At 37.0% G+C, this 17,412-nt stretch overlaps 3 protein-coding genes across 4 annotated transcripts in view; 2 read left to right on the top strand and 1 right to left on the bottom strand.

Annotated features, from left to right (window-relative positions):
- Window positions 1-235: 235 nt before the first annotated feature.
- sf3a1 (splicing factor 3a, subunit 1) lies at window positions 236-4,269 on the bottom strand. The gene is made up of 10 exons (XM_016471199.1): window positions 4,183-4,269; window positions 3,969-4,058; window positions 3,373-3,482; window positions 3,089-3,293; window positions 2,180-2,437; window positions 1,973-2,047; window positions 1,624-1,774; window positions 1,092-1,288; window positions 815-932; window positions 236-723 (listed from the first exon to the last, which is right to left on the bottom strand). Exons 2-10 carry the CDS (start codon window positions 4,014-4,016, stop codon window positions 236-238), a joined length of 1,650 nt encoding a protein of 549 aa, XP_016326685.1. The 5' UTR covers window positions 4,017-4,058; window positions 4,183-4,269.
- Window positions 4,270-4,334: 65 nt separating this feature from the next.
- On the top strand, window positions 4,335-11,018 carry ccdc157 (coiled-coil domain containing 157). Of its 2 annotated transcripts, XM_016471207.1 has the most exons (10): window positions 4,335-4,639; window positions 4,950-5,112; window positions 5,191-5,643; window positions 5,775-5,988; window positions 6,067-6,144; window positions 7,272-7,441; window positions 7,559-7,735; window positions 7,834-7,996; window positions 10,019-10,397; window positions 10,996-11,018. In XM_016471207.1, the coding sequence occupies exons 1-9, from the start codon at window positions 4,392-4,394 to the stop codon at window positions 10,387-10,389; spliced, it is 2,037 nt and encodes a 678-aa protein (XP_016326693.1). In that variant the 5' UTR covers window positions 4,335-4,391; the 3' UTR covers window positions 10,390-10,397; window positions 10,996-11,018. The 2 variants fall into 2 exon arrangements, with proteins under 2 accessions (XP_016326693.1, XP_016326692.1); XM_016471206.1 differs by lacking the exon at window positions 10,996-11,018 and having other exon boundaries at window positions 10,019-10,555.
- LOC107676615 (uncharacterized) overlaps window positions 11,005-17,412 on the top strand; it is a 16,332-nt gene continuing 9,924 nt past the window's right edge. Inside the window, exons 1-6 of the mRNA XM_016471198.1 lie at window positions 11,005-11,130; window positions 12,448-12,510; window positions 12,799-12,906; window positions 13,064-13,110; window positions 13,322-13,389; window positions 15,866-15,983. Coding sequence (XP_016326684.1) covers window positions 11,046-11,130; window positions 12,448-12,510; window positions 12,799-12,906; window positions 13,064-13,110; window positions 13,322-13,389; window positions 15,866-15,983 — 489 coding nt within the window. The 5' untranslated portion in view covers window positions 11,005-11,045. The remainder of the gene's footprint in view (window positions 11,131-12,447; window positions 12,511-12,798; window positions 12,907-13,063; window positions 13,111-13,321; window positions 13,390-15,865; window positions 15,984-17,412) is intronic.

Raw genomic sequence — 17,412 nt, 5'->3', positions numbered from 1 at the left:
ATTCATTTACTTATTTTTACTCTAACACACACACATATCATTTTTTATTTTTGAAAAATAAGGTTTTTTCATTTTTGATTATGAAGTGTGACTAAGACCATCCTTTCTAATTGTTCATAAAACAAGTGCCACAAAAGTCACCAAGTTTCATACCATTACAATGAAGTAAAACAAATAAAAAAAAATGTAAAAACATTTTTTCCCTCCCCTAAAATGACTGAAGATCACCAGACGGTTAAATAATTAGTTTTAGTGATCTGTGAAGTGAAGTGTTAATGGGTGTTTCTTCAACTTTTTTGGTCTTACAGACTTTTGGAAAGTCTCTTAAAACACATTTTTCACTATAGTTTTTAATTAATTTGTCTACTAATAATGTTGAACAGTGGATATATATTTTTTTCTTTGTGTTTCTTACCTTCTCCTCTGGTTTCTGTATCTCCTCCTCTCCGATCTTCTTACCGATGGCCGTTTCTTCCACACCGAAGATATCGGTACGTCTCTCGGCCAGCTGCTTCAGGCTGCTCTCAATATCCAGGCCGGGAGCGTACACCTCCTCCTCGATCTGACGCTCTCGGATGCTGCGGTCACGCTGCTCCAGCCAGCGGGGGTCCAGCAGGCCGATGCGCATGTGCTCCTGCATCTTACTGGCTTGGATCTTCTCACCAGTGATGGGAGAGATGAGGTACTCATCAGGGATGGCCACAGGAGGCAGAGGCTTAGACGCTGAAAGATGAGATAGAAAGTGAGTGGATGCAATGAAATATGTGCTACTTGTTCTAGTATGTTAAAAGTGTGTTTTTATAAATGCCCTTACCCTTGGGGTCGTAGTCTTTGCGGATAATAACCTGGTCCGGGGTGGGGGGCAGAGGTGGTGGCAGGGGGTTATCAGGGGGGAGAGGAGCCTTCATGCCATCATCCTCATCATCAGAGCCCTATTGAGAGAGGAAGAACACATACTAGTCAGTCAGAGTGATAGTTAACCCATTTCTACAAACTGCTCATCTATTTTCATATGTGAACATGGAACTTCTTAAAGTAAGCATGACTAAATCGTCCTCGTCTCTTTGGCATGATCATCCTAATTGTCTCACCTCGTCCATGTCCTGCAGCTGTGTGTCCTGGTCCAGCTGAGCTGCGTGTCCGCCCACCCTGCGCTCTCTCTCATCCTCTTCATCTTCACTCTCTACCTCCATCTCCACCTCCTCACTCTCTCCAAACTTCTCATAGCGCTCCTGGATCAGGATACGAGCACCCAGCTCCTCAGGAGTTGTGGGAGGAGGGAAATTACCTGTAATTTGCATAATAGTTATATAAATTATTTTATTAATTTAGATAATTTTAATAATATGTATTCATTAATATTAATAATATGAACTTAACAGTGATTAATATGGACAAATATTAAGTAAATAATATTTTCATTGGTATAGTACAAAAAAATTCTCCATGATCTTACAATAAAAGTGAGATTGTGTCTGTAACAAAAGCAGTTGGCTTTGGGATTTAGGAAATTTCTTGCCATGAAAAATCACAAGTATTCTTCTGATGCAATAGTATGTTTGTGATAATAAACATTCTGAAATATCAAAAATTACATAAACTGTGTTAATTACACATGCTCACCATGCTCATTTGGTTGGAAGTCCACAGTCTCCACCACCACAAAGTCATGCCAGTCAATCTGAGCATAAGCCACTCTCTCCTTCTCTCGCTCCTCCTCTTCCTTCTTCCTCTCTCTTTCCTGGAACTTGGCCCACTCCACACGATACCTCACCTAAAATATTGGGGAATGAAGTAATGTATTTGCTTATAATATGGCATGTAATATATCTAAAACTCTTTGATTCACCGTAAATTCTCTCTATTGGTTTTAAAACACCTGAATCAACATAATACACCACCGTCATATTAGGCATATCTTATGTAGACATCTTATCCACTATGTGTGATCTGGAATGGCTGTTATAATTACCTGGTCCAAGACCTCACGTGGATTCTCGGCTTCCCTCTTCAGTTTCAGCAGAAGACCTTTTGGAGGGATTAAAACCTGCAAGAAGCCAATAATTTAAGTGACTTTAATGTCACACTTGAATAACCTGTACATGTAATAATGTTTCCCCTAATACCCAGCTCTCTTTAGCCACCTCAATCTGAATTGTCCTAAGTATTGATACCATACCTTTGTGTATTGTTCCACCAGTTTTGTAAAGTAGTTGAACAAGCTGTGCTGTGGTCGTAGAAAGTCAAACTGGAAGTTCCTCTGCTCCTTCTGCATCAGCTGTGTGAGAAACTGTCGGCCATTTCGGGCGACAAACTGTGCGGTCAGCTTCACCACATCCAGGTCAAAGGCTGAGATGGAGGGAGGGTCGGCAATGAACTCAAACTCAGGTGGAGGCTCCTTGGGCACCACCGTCTCATGGATCACCTGTGCTTGAACCTAAATTAACACAAAGATGTGTAAGTTACGGTGGCCAGCCAACGACCCGTGTTTATCCATCTGCGCCACTGGAGCTGATGTTTTACAGGCGATTTTAACTAAATGTAAATATACACTCCGTATTTTTTTATTCCATAGTAAGGGCAATTCATACAATACATTTAAACTGAGCTACTTTAATACCATCTCCGAACTTTCTACCAGGACTCTGCTGTTCTTCGGCTGGTTCTTCCCTGTATACGTTGATTGACAGATGTCTCGTCCAGTCAGCGGTGAGTAATCCCAAACCAATGGCGCTGTCTCAAACTATACCTACCTCTTCCAGTTTGTCTGATTTGTCGTTGTGTTTTCTGACTTGTAAATTTGTTTTCGAATTTGTCATTGTGTTTTCTGACTTGTTATAATGTTTTCTGAATTGTTGTTGTGCTTTCTGAATTGTTATTTAGTTTTTTAGACTTGCATTTGCGTTTGTAATTTGTTATTTTGTTTTCAGAATTGTGATTTGTTTTGCACTTCTCGGCCACCGTAGTAAGTACTGGATAACAGATTTAGATCTGAAAGACTTTTAAATCAGACTGCTAGATTATGGCTTGACTGGTTTTATTTCAATAATGTTATTGGTGTATTGTAAATCACTGACAGGTTCCTGACCTTCTGAGGAAGCTGCTGTGATGCTGCTTGTTGCTGTTGCATGACTTTAGGCACAGCTGCAGATGGTTCCTGAGCTTTGCCCTCCTTGAACTCATTGACTTTGTGGCGGTAGTAGGCATGGTAAGGGTCATTGGGGTTGAGGAAGTTGAATTTTGGGTTGTTGATCTCATTCTGTCGAATTCTGGCCTCAAACTCAGGTCCATTCCTATAAACAAAAACAAGTAGTTAATTATTAGTTTAACAAAGTACAACAAAGAAATTTTGCACTACATTAAATGTCAAACCTGGCCACGAAGCTGGCAGTCTTGTCAACAATATTTCGGACTTCGGGAGGCGGGTAGATGATTCCAACAATGGGCTTTGTGGCTGGAGTCTCTTCCTTCTGGTCCTCGGGCTGTTGATTAAAACATGGCATATATTAATTAATCTGGTGCTTCACAACAATCACAAGCCAAATTTCAGCTACTGGCATTAATTTTGGTGCATAGCCTACTATAGCGTAATCTGGCCAAGAACAGTCCATTCAGTATATACATACATAATGCAATATTATTTAAGAATTATTAAATAAATAATATTTGGCAGTAATATATTTACTTAATAAATGCAATAATAGCTGGGCTATGCAAAAGGAATGTAATAGAAAAAAAAAATATTACTTATTATGAAAGTTCTGACTAGACTCAAGCTGTGGTAGGGGAGGTCGATTCATTTCCCTAACGTTACTCAAACCACGATCTACAAACCTGCAATACTATGGTCCAATAACATGTCCGTTTGTTCATGGAAGACAAATATGTTAGTAAGTGAATATAAATCAGATTAATTTATCCAGTACTGTCTCTAAAAGAACAGATATCAACAAATGATCGCTTCATACCTTGTTATTCAGCTCCGGCTGCATGATCTGCACAGGCCCAGGCGGCATGACTGCGACACTACACGCTCTTCTCAGGCCGAACCAAATACGCTAAGAAAAATAAAGAATTATTGTCCGTTTAAAGCGTAATTTGTTGGACAAAAGACAACGTAAAGCCTTGAAAATTACTGAAATAATATAATTTCTATGTACAGTTTCACAAAACTTCACCAACCTCTCGTTGCGCCAACCGCCACACAACAGAAGACGACAAACAAAATCACTTCCGGTAGCAAGGCCAATGGGGATTGTGGGAAATGTAGTTGAAAAGGAACGATTCTGCCTACAAGCAACTATGGAAACCTAATGTAAATAGAGCTAATGCACATGTTCCTGCTCCGAAAACTCAAACGATTAAAGAACAAAAGTAGTTTCAGTTGAACAATGACTCATCTGTTAGGTCGTCAGGACTGTATCGACAGTCTTCGCAGAGATCTTATTGATTTACAGGGAGCGGTTCTGGATGTGTTTTCTAAGACTGGACCAGTCCGTTTCCCATCATGGAAGTTTCCCGATAAACTATCATGTAATCTGGACTTGGTCAGTCTTTTGGAAGAGTATGATTATGTGGATGGAGATGAAGAGTTCAGTCAGCACTCCCATATAGTCCTGCAAGAGTTGCTGATTGACAGGTAGTTAATTTGTACTGTTTCGTGAAAACACTACAAATGTATGTTTTTTATTATTATTTATATTTATACTTATAAAAACATCAAAATAAGTAATATATTTTATATTTATGTATTTTATTGGTTTATATCGATTGCACGTTAATATTTGAACTAACATCATTGTCACTTTGTGTGTGTGTGTGTGTGTTTAAATGTGAAATAACTTATAATGCATAATTATATTTAATGCATTATATAATGTAGCATAAACAGTTAAATGTATCGTTTTATTTTCCCCAAATCATTATGTTCATTTGTGTGTTTGTCAAAGATTAATGCTTCTTCTTCAGAGTTTTAACATTCATGCTGAGCTGTTGCTTGAAAAGCAGAGAGCTTTGTCATCTGATCAAAATGAAACATCTGTTTCCATTGGTCCTGTGGTCAAATGCTACTGGAGGAACCTGCTTCAGCTCAGCTGTCAACAAGCAAAAGAGGTAAGAAGGATGATAAAGACAAAACACTTGGTCAACGCCTATCAAATATTATCCTTGCTAAAGGGTCTCTTCTTGCAGAGTACCAGTAATGGACAGCAACCTCCATCTCAACAAAGTCCATCCTTTACCAGAACAGCAGCAAACACTACTACCATTAATACACACAAGACACAGAGCACCTCCATGACCAGCGTCCAGAAAACCACCACAAATACCCCAGCTTCAACTCCCCAACATGAGAGAGCGTCCACTGCAGGCTCCTGTGTGTCTATTCACACCGTGGGCTGTCAGACAGTAGAGTCGTCCCTGGTGCCCTGTCAGGCCTGTGCTTGTGTTCAGGCGGTTATGAAGGAGAGCAGTGATGCTTTAGTGTTGCTGTGCCAGTCTCTGGGTTTGCCTTGCTCCATGCAGGGCTTCCTGGAAGCTGTGGAGGAAACGCAGCAGCTGGGCCGCTTGTCTGCATGTGACATTTCCCAATGGGCAAGTGAGCAGCGTAGAGATATGAGTCGTGTGGGGAAACATGTCCTGGAGGTGAGGGGTTGTGTCCACCAATCAGAAAGCACGAGAAAATTAATTTTTTTGTTTGGATGTTTACACTTTTGTCAATTTATTTTGATTATTTCACTCATTTGTTTTTCATGACTGTTCTTTTTCAACTGGAGGTGAGAGAAACTGTTGAGCCGCTGAAAAAGAAGCTGAAAGAGACAGAGATGGAGCGAGAGAAGCTGAGAAAACAGCTATCAGAAACGGTCAATAGAGAGAAGGAGGAGAGGAGAAAGATGGAGGAGGAGTGGGAGCGCAGAATGCAGGAAGTGAAATCCAGGGCAGAGGAAACAGTAAGGAGGTTAAAGCAGGAGAAGGAGGAGTTAAAGAGAGGTGGGGGTTTCTTTAAACTCATATGTATTCTTATATAACAGTTAAACAATATAAAGTAATAATCATTTTCATTCACAGGCATAACATTGTTGGAGGACCGAAATTCTGAACTCACGGCAGAACTGAATTTGCAAACAGAAGCAAAACAGAGTCTTGGTAAGCAGGACATCATCAAGTACTGGCCACCGGAAGCAACTGGAATAAAATGTTTAAAAGCTTTGATTTGTGCAGTAGTATAAAATACATAAATGTTAATATAAAATGATCAATTCAATAACCTATCTTTCTCATAGCAATTAGTAAATAATATATGATATGAAATAAATTTTTGATGTCAATGACCCTGAAATATGATGACCACTTTGCAAGTAATTTAAATTTGATATATAAAGAGCTATTTATACTGTGTGAGAAAAATGTTAAGAATGTTAATACAAAGACAAAAGTCCTTGTTTTCTACCCACAGTTAAAGTAATTGAAATGCATTGCTTCTTAAAATAAATATTTCAGAGCAGGTTTATACATCTAATAGTGCCTTACAACTTCAAGTGAGCAAGTAGAAACTCAAACACTAATACAAACTGTTATTAAACATTATGTACAGTGCCGTGCGAAAGTATTCATACCCCATTCATTTTTTCACATTTTGTTATGTTGCTGCCTTATGTTAAACTGCTTTAAATTACTTTATTTCCACATCAATCTACACTCCATACACCATACTGACAAAGCAAAAACAGAATTGTCACAACTTCGTAAATTTATTAAAAATAAAAAAAAATGAAATAAGTACATTACATAAGTATTCATAAATATTTAGCTGAAGCACCTTTACAGTCTCAAGTCTTTTTTGTTTGATGCGACAAGCTTTGATCATCATCATTTGGCAATTATCTGCCATTCTTCTCTGCACTGTATATCAAATGGAAGGATTGATTTATTTTTCACAAAACGATAGACAGGTTTGGTCTTTATTTTATAGGGTACTGCAAAACTGTGATCGATCTCTTTAGAAAGCAGAACAAAACAGTACATTCTATAAATGTGTTTAAAAAATATTAATTTAAACATATTTAATAGCTTAGGTTACACAGTCCTAATAAATACTTTTCTTGAATATTTTTTTTGGGGGGGGGGGGTTGTCTCAAATTTTCTGAGGACACTCCTCTATGATCCTCTGAGGATCGCTCGACCCCAGTTTGGAAACCCCTGAATTAGAGAATGTAGTAAAGGCCTACAGGAATGTTTTTGGGATAACAAGAAATGGCTTTTTTGTTGTATAGAATATGAGAGGGCTACACTACAGGAGGAGGTTCGTCGTCTACATTCACTGGAGAACATGTTAAGAGAGGTAGAGGAGAGCAGGCAAAACCTGGAGAAGGAGCTCAGAAGTACACAGACACTGCTGGACAAAGAGAGTGCCAAGAACCACAGTGTGCAACGCCAATATGAGGTGTGTTTATTTCCATAACATGATGCATTTCCAAGTAAAACAGAATATTCAATGAGAAAACGATGAGACGTGATTTTTATTTGATTCGACTGTGAAACATGGTCATTTTGTGCACAGGCGCTTCAAGTGAAACAGGCAGCTCTGCGTAAGCATCTGGATGTGCTGGTTCATCAGACTGAAGATCTACATAGCAGTCTGGAAGAATGTGAGGATGAAAAAGCTGATCTTGCCAACAAACTCACACAGATCATACAAGAAAAAGATGCACTTCAGGAGCAGTTCACACAGCAACAGGTAACATTTAAAAGAACTCGGTCAAAAATATTTAGTATGACTGAATCAGCCTGACTACATTAGGCCACACCAATAAAAGTAAATTTCTTTCTCTGCAGTCCCACTGTAGTTCACTGAGTACTGAGAAACAGCAGCAGCAGACACAGATCACAGAACTGAAGGAGAGTGTGTCTCATCTGAAAGAGATGCTAGAAGAAGCCTCCCAGAGAGAAAGGATACTTGTGGCCTTTCCTGAGCTCAATCCACAAGCAGCACCCCAGAGTGAGATAAACACACGCATTCAAAATCATATACAGTTGAAGTCAAAAGTTTACATACACCTTGCAGAATCCAGTTGAAGTCAAAAGCTTACATACACCTTGCAGAATCTGCAAAATGTTAATTATTTTAAGAGGGATCAAACAAAATGTATGTTATTGTTTCTTTAGTACTGATCTGAATAAGATATTTCACATAAAAGATGTTTACATATAGTCCACAAGAGAAAATAATAGTTGAATTTATGAAAATGATTCTTAATACTGTGTTGTTACCTGAATGATCCACAGCTGGGTTTTTTTGTTTAGTGACAGTTGTTTATGAGTCTCTTGTTTGTCCTGAACAGTTAAACTGCCTGCCAGAAGCTACAAAAGGTACTTACATGTTTCCCAGAAGACAAAATAAGTTAAATTTACCCTGATCTTCAAATTCAAAAGTTTTCACCCCTCGGCTCTTAATGAATTGTGTTTCCTTCTGGCACATCAGTGAGCGTTTGAACCTTCTGTAATAGTTGCATATGAGTCCTTCACTTGTCCTCAGTGTGAAAAGATCTTAAAATCATACAGTCATTGTTGGAAAGGGTTCAAATACACAAAAATGCTGGAAAACCAAAGAATTTGTGGGACCTGAAGGATTTTTCTGAAGAACAGCAGGCAGTTTAACTGTTCAGGACAAACAAGGGATTCATGAACAACTGTCACTAAACAAAAAAACACAGCTGTGGATCAGTCAGGTAACAACACAGTATTAAGAATCAAGTGAATGTAAACTTTTGAACGGGGTCATTTTTATAAATTCAACTATTATTTTCTCTTGTAGACTATATGTAAACGTCTTAATTATGTGAAATATCTTATTCAGGTCAGTACTAAATAAATAATAACATGCATTTTGTATGATCCCTCTCATTGTGGTGAAATAATTAACATTTTGCAGATTCTTCAAGGGGTGTGTAAACTTTTGACTTCATCTGTAGGATGGTGACCAGTGACCACTCATGCCACTAGAGTTGAAAAACGTTCCATGTCTTAAAGCCAGTGGCTATTTATACAGTGTAAATAATGGTAGTTACTGTTTGCACAAGTGTTAGTAGCAACAGTAGCATCTCGTTTACACGGGCAAATAGTCTTAGATGTTACAACGTCTAAATACAAGAATGTTATTTGTACTAAAGGTAAAACATTTGAACTGTGGTGAACAGAGTAAGTGAAAATAGCATTTGGTTTTGTTAATGGTCTGCAAGTGCATCCTTCTGTATGCACTGTATATTCTGGCATTGTCTGTGTTTGGATCAGCAAGAGTATGAGTAACAGTAGTATGCTAGAATGCTGTTCTGCTGAAGAAGTGGGTGGGCACTAATCTGCTTTATACTTTTCAGGAGCACTGCTACTGAATCTACAGCACAAAACATACAGAAACCAGTGAGGTCCGATTCGAGAACAAATGACTCTTGTGAACTGGATCCTTTTAAGTGCACAAACATGCAGTGTGACCAGTGTAGTCCAGTTACCTGAAAGAAGAACTCTATGAGCCGGATGTATAGTAAACAAAAAACATCAGCATTTCCCCAATATATGACTCTAACAAGTCACATACAGCATGACCACTGTCGTCTGATTCATGAACATAATGTGCGACTCTTGAGTTGGTTCTTTTCAGTAAATCAAAACTTGATTGATTCTCTAACGAACAACTTTTATGAGACATTTTTTTTCCAGTGAATTAATCATACAGCTTACAACTTATGTTTAGTTGTGCATAAGGCCTGTGAGGCTTAATTAACTGTATTTCTGTCAGAAGTATTTTAAAAAATAAGTTGTTAACACATTTTTGCATTATTATCTTATACATAGTTAAGGCCAATTATTGGATTGCATTGATGTCGCCTCTTTCAAAAGACTGCAAAACCTCATTTGAAAGTCTGTACAAACAAATACCTTTCGGAAGAGGAACTAAAATGGTTACATTTCTTGTGATTCCCTCTCCTAACTGTCATTCATAACCAGTTGTCTCTGTGTGTCGCAGCTACAGGTGATGTGATGTGTGATATGGAGCAGCAGCTCAAGGCAAACTCGGTGAGGATCAGGATTCTGCAGCAGGAGAACCTCACCCTGAGTAACAGTCTAACCAGACTGAAGGACAGAGAGGAGAAACAAAGATCTTCAGACCCTGGGATAGTGGAGATAGACAGGAGCAGAGAAGCTCCAGTGATGGGACCCCTGGTCAACCCTAGCACCCCTTCTAGCACCTCCACTCCCACCTCCCCTTCATCCATTCTTCATCATCAGACTCTCTGCCTCTCTCTCCAGCAAGATGTAGATGTAGAAGAAAGATACATGAACATCCGTCAGGCTGCTCGCATCCGTTCTGCAGGCACACGTCGCAGGAGGAAGTGATCTCATAGGTCTGGAGATTGAGATACTAATGTAACATTTGTGTTGTTCATTTGTATGATGTTGACCTTATATATACTCACTGTACAAAACGAAAGTAAAAATCCTCCTCTTGCGTCATATTTCCTGTAGTGTTTTGGTTCCCGCGCTTTTCTCTTCTTTTGAATATTGTAGCGCGTGCACGCGTGGGGTTTTACGCTGGTTTGTTGTATAACTTTATTCATTTATTGGCTTTAACTTGGGCTCTTCAACCAGTAAGTTAAATTGAGATTTCGTCGTATGTGGTTTCTGCGTGACACGCGAGTACACATTTTTCTGCTGCTACTATGAACAAACTGAACATTTTAGACATTCTGTGGCTGTTGCACTTGAAGAAAATATAAACAAACCGCAACTGATGAGGCAAAAGTTACCTTTTTGCTTTTATTATTACCTGCATGTATTTGTTTTTATTAACATATGCAAAGACGTATGTTACATCACGGACTTGTGCTGTTCGTGATGATCACAGTACTGGATAAACACATTATGCTATCTAAATAATCAATTTTCTGCACTATACGAAGTATCTAATTACTTCCTTGTTTCTGTAACCGGCTATTTTTGCAGCTCCTCACTCATAAAGTCTGCACCTGTCGTTTAGGATCTGAATTCAATCCATGAAGCGTAAAATGAAGAGAACGGCTGGATCTAAAAACAAACGAAAATCAGAAACAGGAAAATGTTTGTATAAAAAGTCCAAAGGTAAGTTAAATTAAGGTAATGGTCACCTCACAAAGACTGAGCTTATTGGTATTTTTTACAATGCCACCATCTCACATCAACTGATTTTTGATTGTCTCGATTAGTTGTCTGTGCATTGCACTGATGTTCCTGAAGCAAAGGAATACACAGCTATACACTACTGGTATTTTTATTTCTTATTGATATTTTTCTAGATGCAGACTAAGGCAAGGTATGGTTTCATTTACTGTACATGTATCCAGTCGTTTCAAAATGAATCTATGTGATCTGTACGGTGGCCGAGAGAGCTCAACGCGCTGCAAAACAAAAAACATGCAAATAGAAAAAACACCTGCAAATTAAGAAAACATATTCATCAATTTGACAACACGTGCTGCAAATGCTCACAATACAAACAAATAAAGAAACGCTGCAAATAGAGGCACAGACTACATCGAAAATGTTTAAGGGAACCGCAAAGTGACGAACATGGCTGGGAAATATTTATCAATGTTTGCTCCGAAAAGATTTTTGTTTATTTTAACATCCTGATCATACATTTCTTAGCTTTTTTCGTTCTTTCTTTTTTTTGTGGATATAAATAAGCTGACGAAATACACAGTTATTGTAAATGTGAAATGTTATGTAAGCTGGCTAACTTACTTTTACAACTTACCTTACAAAAATTAACCATAGCCTGTGGTTTTACTATCAAAAGTAATTAATTAATAAATAAATACATGTATTATATCAAAAATGAAAACAAAAAATGGTTACTGTAATGCACAAATTAACCATGGATCTACTACACTAGCCATAGTTTAACCATGGTATTTGTACAACTGTGGTTATACAAATGGTAATCAATACGCCACAAAAAATGAAACATGGTTAATTTTCGTTTTGTTGTGGTCTGTGCTACTTGCGCGTTGTGAATATTTGCAGCGCATTTCTTTATTTGCTTGTGTTGTGAGCATTTGCAGCGTCTTTCTGTATTTGGTTGTGTTGCGAGTATTTCATCAGCATTTTAAACTGATGAAGATGTTTTCTTATTTAGGACGCTGATGCTTTTTCTATTTGCATGTGTTTTGTGAAGTTGCAGCGCTTTGAGCACTCTCGGCCACCGTAGATGATAGATCTGTAATTGTGAATGCAGATTTGCAGAGTTGACCATCAGAAAACTGTTTGGTTTGAAAGTGACTCTTTTTTTGACAGTAATAGTGCGTATTGAATCTTTTTTCCCAAACCTTTTGTGACCACAACAAATTTCTCATTTGTTTATTTGTGTCAAGCTGTTTAAAATGTCTCCATCCTCTCTGTTTCTTCACATCTTTCCAGTTGAAAAAGACCCCGAATCAGAAAACATACATCCTTGTTCAACTCTTTTGCAAAATAAACCTGGTAAGAAAGAATGTAAAACTGTGAGCTGAATAGGTTTCATTTGGCAAGTTTGAGTTTATAGTCAGTTGATGACATTTTGTCTATTGTGGGTATTTCACCTGGCTTATAGAGAATTCATTTAACTTAAAACATGATCATTAGTCAACTCTATTTTTTACAATATTATCATGTCAACAATCAGTTTTTGTTGCACAGGTAAACTGTACATTTCCCCAATATCACTGATTGTGCTGTACTTGTTGTGCTGTACTGTGGTCATTTCTGTTATTTGTTTCTAATTTCTCTCAGTAAGGGACTATGCAAGGACAATTTTAGCTCATACTCCTTCACATTTGAATGTCACTGCTTCAGCGGATCAAGGTAGTCCAGTCAGTGCTCCAACAATTAGCCAGACAAGTGTGAAGGGAAACCTAAATATAAATCAAAACTGTAAGTTAAGGAAGTGTCATTCCAAAGTTTTTTTTTTTAACAGCTGTGATATGTAAAATGTGTAAAATAAAATGTGCTGAATAATCTCTTTTCATCTAGTGAAAATAATGTTATGCCTCTTTAGTTACAGTGGTCTTGCAGAATCCCTCTGATGGTTATCCTTTGCCTGAGGTAAGTGTGAGAAAGATGGTCTGAAAGATTTTTATTGTTAATGATAATATATATTTGAAAGATTGCCTCAATTAATATCAGAGTATCTGGAACTGTTTCTGCACTGTAAGAATAACACATTAATTCTAACTGTGTAGTTCTCCATTAAATTGAATTTGAAAATATTAGTGCCATAAATATAACTGCCTTTATTGCTTTCTTGCTGCATTAGAATCACTCAGAAGTAAAAGAGGGGACATGTGATGACTATCAAATTCTGCCTTCACACAAGACTGAACAGTATGTAGCCTAACTTGTTTGTTTAAACCTACATGTAACTACATGTTTTGTTAAAAGAATAGGTGTTTTACTGATACTAGTATTTGGCTTTTTTAATGTGGATTTGGTGCCAAATGTTAGGGACTCAGAGTGGAAGTTTTATATACATTCACCACCAACCACTTTATTAGGTACACCTTGGTAGTACCGGGATGGGGTTTTTTTTGCCTTCAGAACTGCCTTAATTCTTTGTGGCATAGATTCGATAAGGTGCTGAAAACATTCCTCAGAGATTTTGGTCCATATTGACATGATAGCATCATACAGTTGCTGCAGATTTGTTGGCTGCACTTCCATGACGCAAATCTCCCTTTCCACTACATCCCAAAGGTGCTCTACTGGATTGAGATCTGACTGTGGAGACCATTTGAGTATAGTTGGGCTGTCACGATTCCTCGATTCAGTTCGAGTAGCCTACTCGATTATAAAAAATGCTCGATTGCATTTTGCCTGTGTCGAGTAACGTTAACCGTCAAAATACCGGAAGTGGTGCATTCCACGGACGAAAATCCATGAAACGCATTGTTAGACCGTTTTCAAGGTTGCATGATATATTAAGCCCATTTAAAAATCATAATAATATAGTGAATTCACAAACGCTATGATTCAATTAAATAAATATATGCGATGCAGGTTTAATATATGCGCTTTAATTATTTACGTGCGTGTAGATTGCCTACGTGCATCTCAGAGCGACTCCGTTCACAGTAAGGGGCTGTTTACACCTGGTCACTTAATGCGTTTTGTCTGATCGGATAGCTATCCGATCGTGAAAAGGCCAGGTGTAAATGCCCTCCGAAACGCATTCGAGACGGATATAAATCCGATCGCTCAAACCACTTCAGGAGGTGGTCTGGGACGCATTCCAGACTAAACTGGACAAGTGTAAATGCATCTGGTTGTTGAAACCACATGTGTAAATTTTACTCCTCCCAAAATGTTAAAATAATAAACGTGTGAGAGCATGTTATAGGCTATATGACATTATAGTCAGATATGACTGCGCTAATGCAACACGCATCGCAGTGGACGAGTTGCTGAGTATCAATATGTTGAAATATTATAAGGGTGCAAAAATAAATCAATAATGTTTATTAGATTTTAAACAACAATTTTATTTTTTTGTGAAAATAGTTCATAAACAGAGTTGACCCTCTAAGTAACAGAATTGTAAAGTAACAGAATTTATAGAATTGTCCGATGGACTGTCAATTCTGTTACTGCATTGTCAGCATTGTTACTCTACCTTGGTAACAGAGTTTGACGGTAACAGAATTGACAATTTTCTTTATTTTTTGCCAAAAACTCCACTTGCTAGCATAAATGCTAAGAGCACATGGCACTAATGAAATCATGATTAAAAGACTTTTAAATAACACAAAGTGTGATCAATGAAAAAATCTGTTTTCCTTTTGATATTGTGGTAACAGATTTGACACTTTATAACTCTTGGTATAAGAACTTTTCAGATTAAAATATGTTCTTAGAGAGAGCACATAAGACTTTTCAGTGCTTCAGATCTTATCATTGAGGGAAAGTGACATCATTTCCTGTATCTTACATAGTTGTGGGAGATAATTCCACTAATTTAAAGGCAAAGTATGGTACGGTAACAGAGTTGACGCAAGATTTACGGACACATTTTTATAAGAAAACTTTTTTTTTTTTTTTTTTATAATGTTGTAGAATTAGGAAAATTATTCTTTAGGGCTTTTATAAATAAAACTAATGAAATATTACAAAAAGAAAAGTACAATAAAATATTCTGATTACAATGATACAAGATGGAAAAAATGCACTGACTAATTCGGACAACAAGAAATCATGATTTTCAGCTATTTAAGACACTTTTTGCAAAAAATATTAAATTGTTATGGACTGTAACATCTTGTAATTCATAACAATGAGGAACACAGTATTAAAATAATTACAAATATAACCATTTGAAAAAAGCAGAAAAAAACGAATGACTTCGGACACCAAATGTACCTGCAATTATAGAATCACTCTTATGCCAAATTCTGACCCTACCATCAGAATGTTGCAGCAGAAATTGAGACACATCAGACTAGGTGATCTTTTTCTAATATTCTGTTGTCCAATTTTGGTGTGCCTCTGTGAATTGTAGCCTCAGTTTCCTGTTGTTACCTGAGAGCATTGAGACCCGGTGTGGCCTTCTGCTGCTTCAAGGTCCTCTAGCTGATATTAGATATTTGCGTTGATGAGCAGTTGAACAGGTGTTACTAATAAAGTGGCCAGTGAGTGTATTATTTACATACAATCCCCAATATAAGTAAAAGTATTGTAATCAGATCCAGATACAAGTGCCATAGTTTGTGGAGTCAGTATTTTTAAATTACAGTAAATAATGAGTATGCCCTCTATTTGTTTTTGTTTTAAATAATGTATTCAATGTGAAGCCAACTTCTTCTTGTAGGGTCCCTCAAAAATGTGAAAGCTCTCATCGTCAGAGACACTTGTCCTTCAAAAGTTGTGTGGAGCAACATACATTAACTCTTGCAGAGGTGAAAAAGGACACAAATCACTTAAGAGAGGTCAGTAAATAAAGCACCATATTTTGGTTTGGTATAATTTGGTTTGTTACATACTGGTCATAAGTGCTAAATATTAAGATTTTTAATGTTGTTGAAAGATTTTTAACAAGGTTGCATTTATTTGATGAAAAATTATTTCAAGTTAAAATGACTGTTTTATGTTTTAATATAGTTCAAATGTATTTTTCTCCTGTAATGTCAAAGCTGTATTTTCAGTATCATTACACCAGTCTTCAGTGTCATATGATCCTTCAGAAATCATTCTAATCTGCTCATTTGCTGCTCAAGAAACATTTATTTTTATTATTATCAATGATGAAAACACTTTTTTTTTCTGCATGCTTAACATTTTTGTGGAAGCCATGATACACTACAATTCAGAAGTGAATAAGATTTAAATCAAATCAAAAAATCAATAAATAAAAAGGGAAAAGAAATTTGGCAAATCAGCTATTTAAGACACTTTTTGCAAAAAATATTAAATTGTTATGGACTGTAACATCTTGTAATTCATAACAATGAGGAACACAGTATTAAAATAATTACAAATATAACCATTTGAAAAAAGCAGAAAAAAACGAATGACTTCGGACACCAAATGTACCTGCAATTATAGAATCACTCTTATGCCAAATTCTGACCCTACCATCAGAATGTTGCAGCAGAAATTGAGACACATCAGACTAGGTGATCTTTTTCTAATATTCTGTTGTCCAATTTTGGTGTGCCTCTGTGAATTGTAGCCTCAGTTTCCTGTTGTTACCTGAGAGCATTGAGACCCGGTGTGGCCTTCTGCTGCTTCAAGGTCCTCTAGCTGATATTAGATATTTGCGTTGATGAGCAGTTGAACAGGTGTTACTAATAAAGTGGCCAGTGAGTGTATTATTTACATACAATCCCCAATATAAGTAAAAGTATTGTAATCAGATCCAGATACAAGTGCCATAGTTTGTGGAGTCAGTATTTTTAAATTACAGTAAATAATGAGTATGCCCTCTATTTGTTTTTGTTTTAAATAATGTATTCAATGTGAAGCCAACTTCTTCTTGTAGGGTCCCTCAAAAATGTGAAAGCTCTCATCGTCAGAGACACTTGTCCTTCAAAAGTTGTGTGGAGCAACATACATTAACTCTTGCAGAGGTGAAAAAGGACACAAATCACTTAAGAGAGGTCAGTAAATAAAGCACCATATTTTGGTTTGGTATAATTTGGTTTGTTACATACTGGTCATAAGTGCTAAATATTAAGATTTTTAATGTTGTTGAAAGATTTTTAACAAGGTTGCATTTATTTGATGAAAAATTATTTCAAGTTAAAATGACTGTTTTATGTTTTAATATAGTTCAAATGTATTTTTCTCCTGTAATGTCAAAGCTGTATTTTCAGTATCATTACACCAGTCTTCAGTGTCATATGATCCTTCAGAAAT

This window comes from Sinocyclocheilus anshuiensis, unplaced genomic scaffold (genome assembly GCF_001515605.1).
Source record: "Sinocyclocheilus anshuiensis isolate Anshui unplaced genomic scaffold, SAMN03320099.WGS_v1.1 scaffold296, whole genome shotgun sequence".
Taxonomy (NCBI): domain Eukaryota; kingdom Metazoa; phylum Chordata; class Actinopteri; order Cypriniformes; family Cyprinidae; genus Sinocyclocheilus; species Sinocyclocheilus anshuiensis.
The sequence above is the reverse complement of the archived record's forward strand: the minus strand, read 5'-3'. Positions and strand labels throughout refer to the sequence as shown.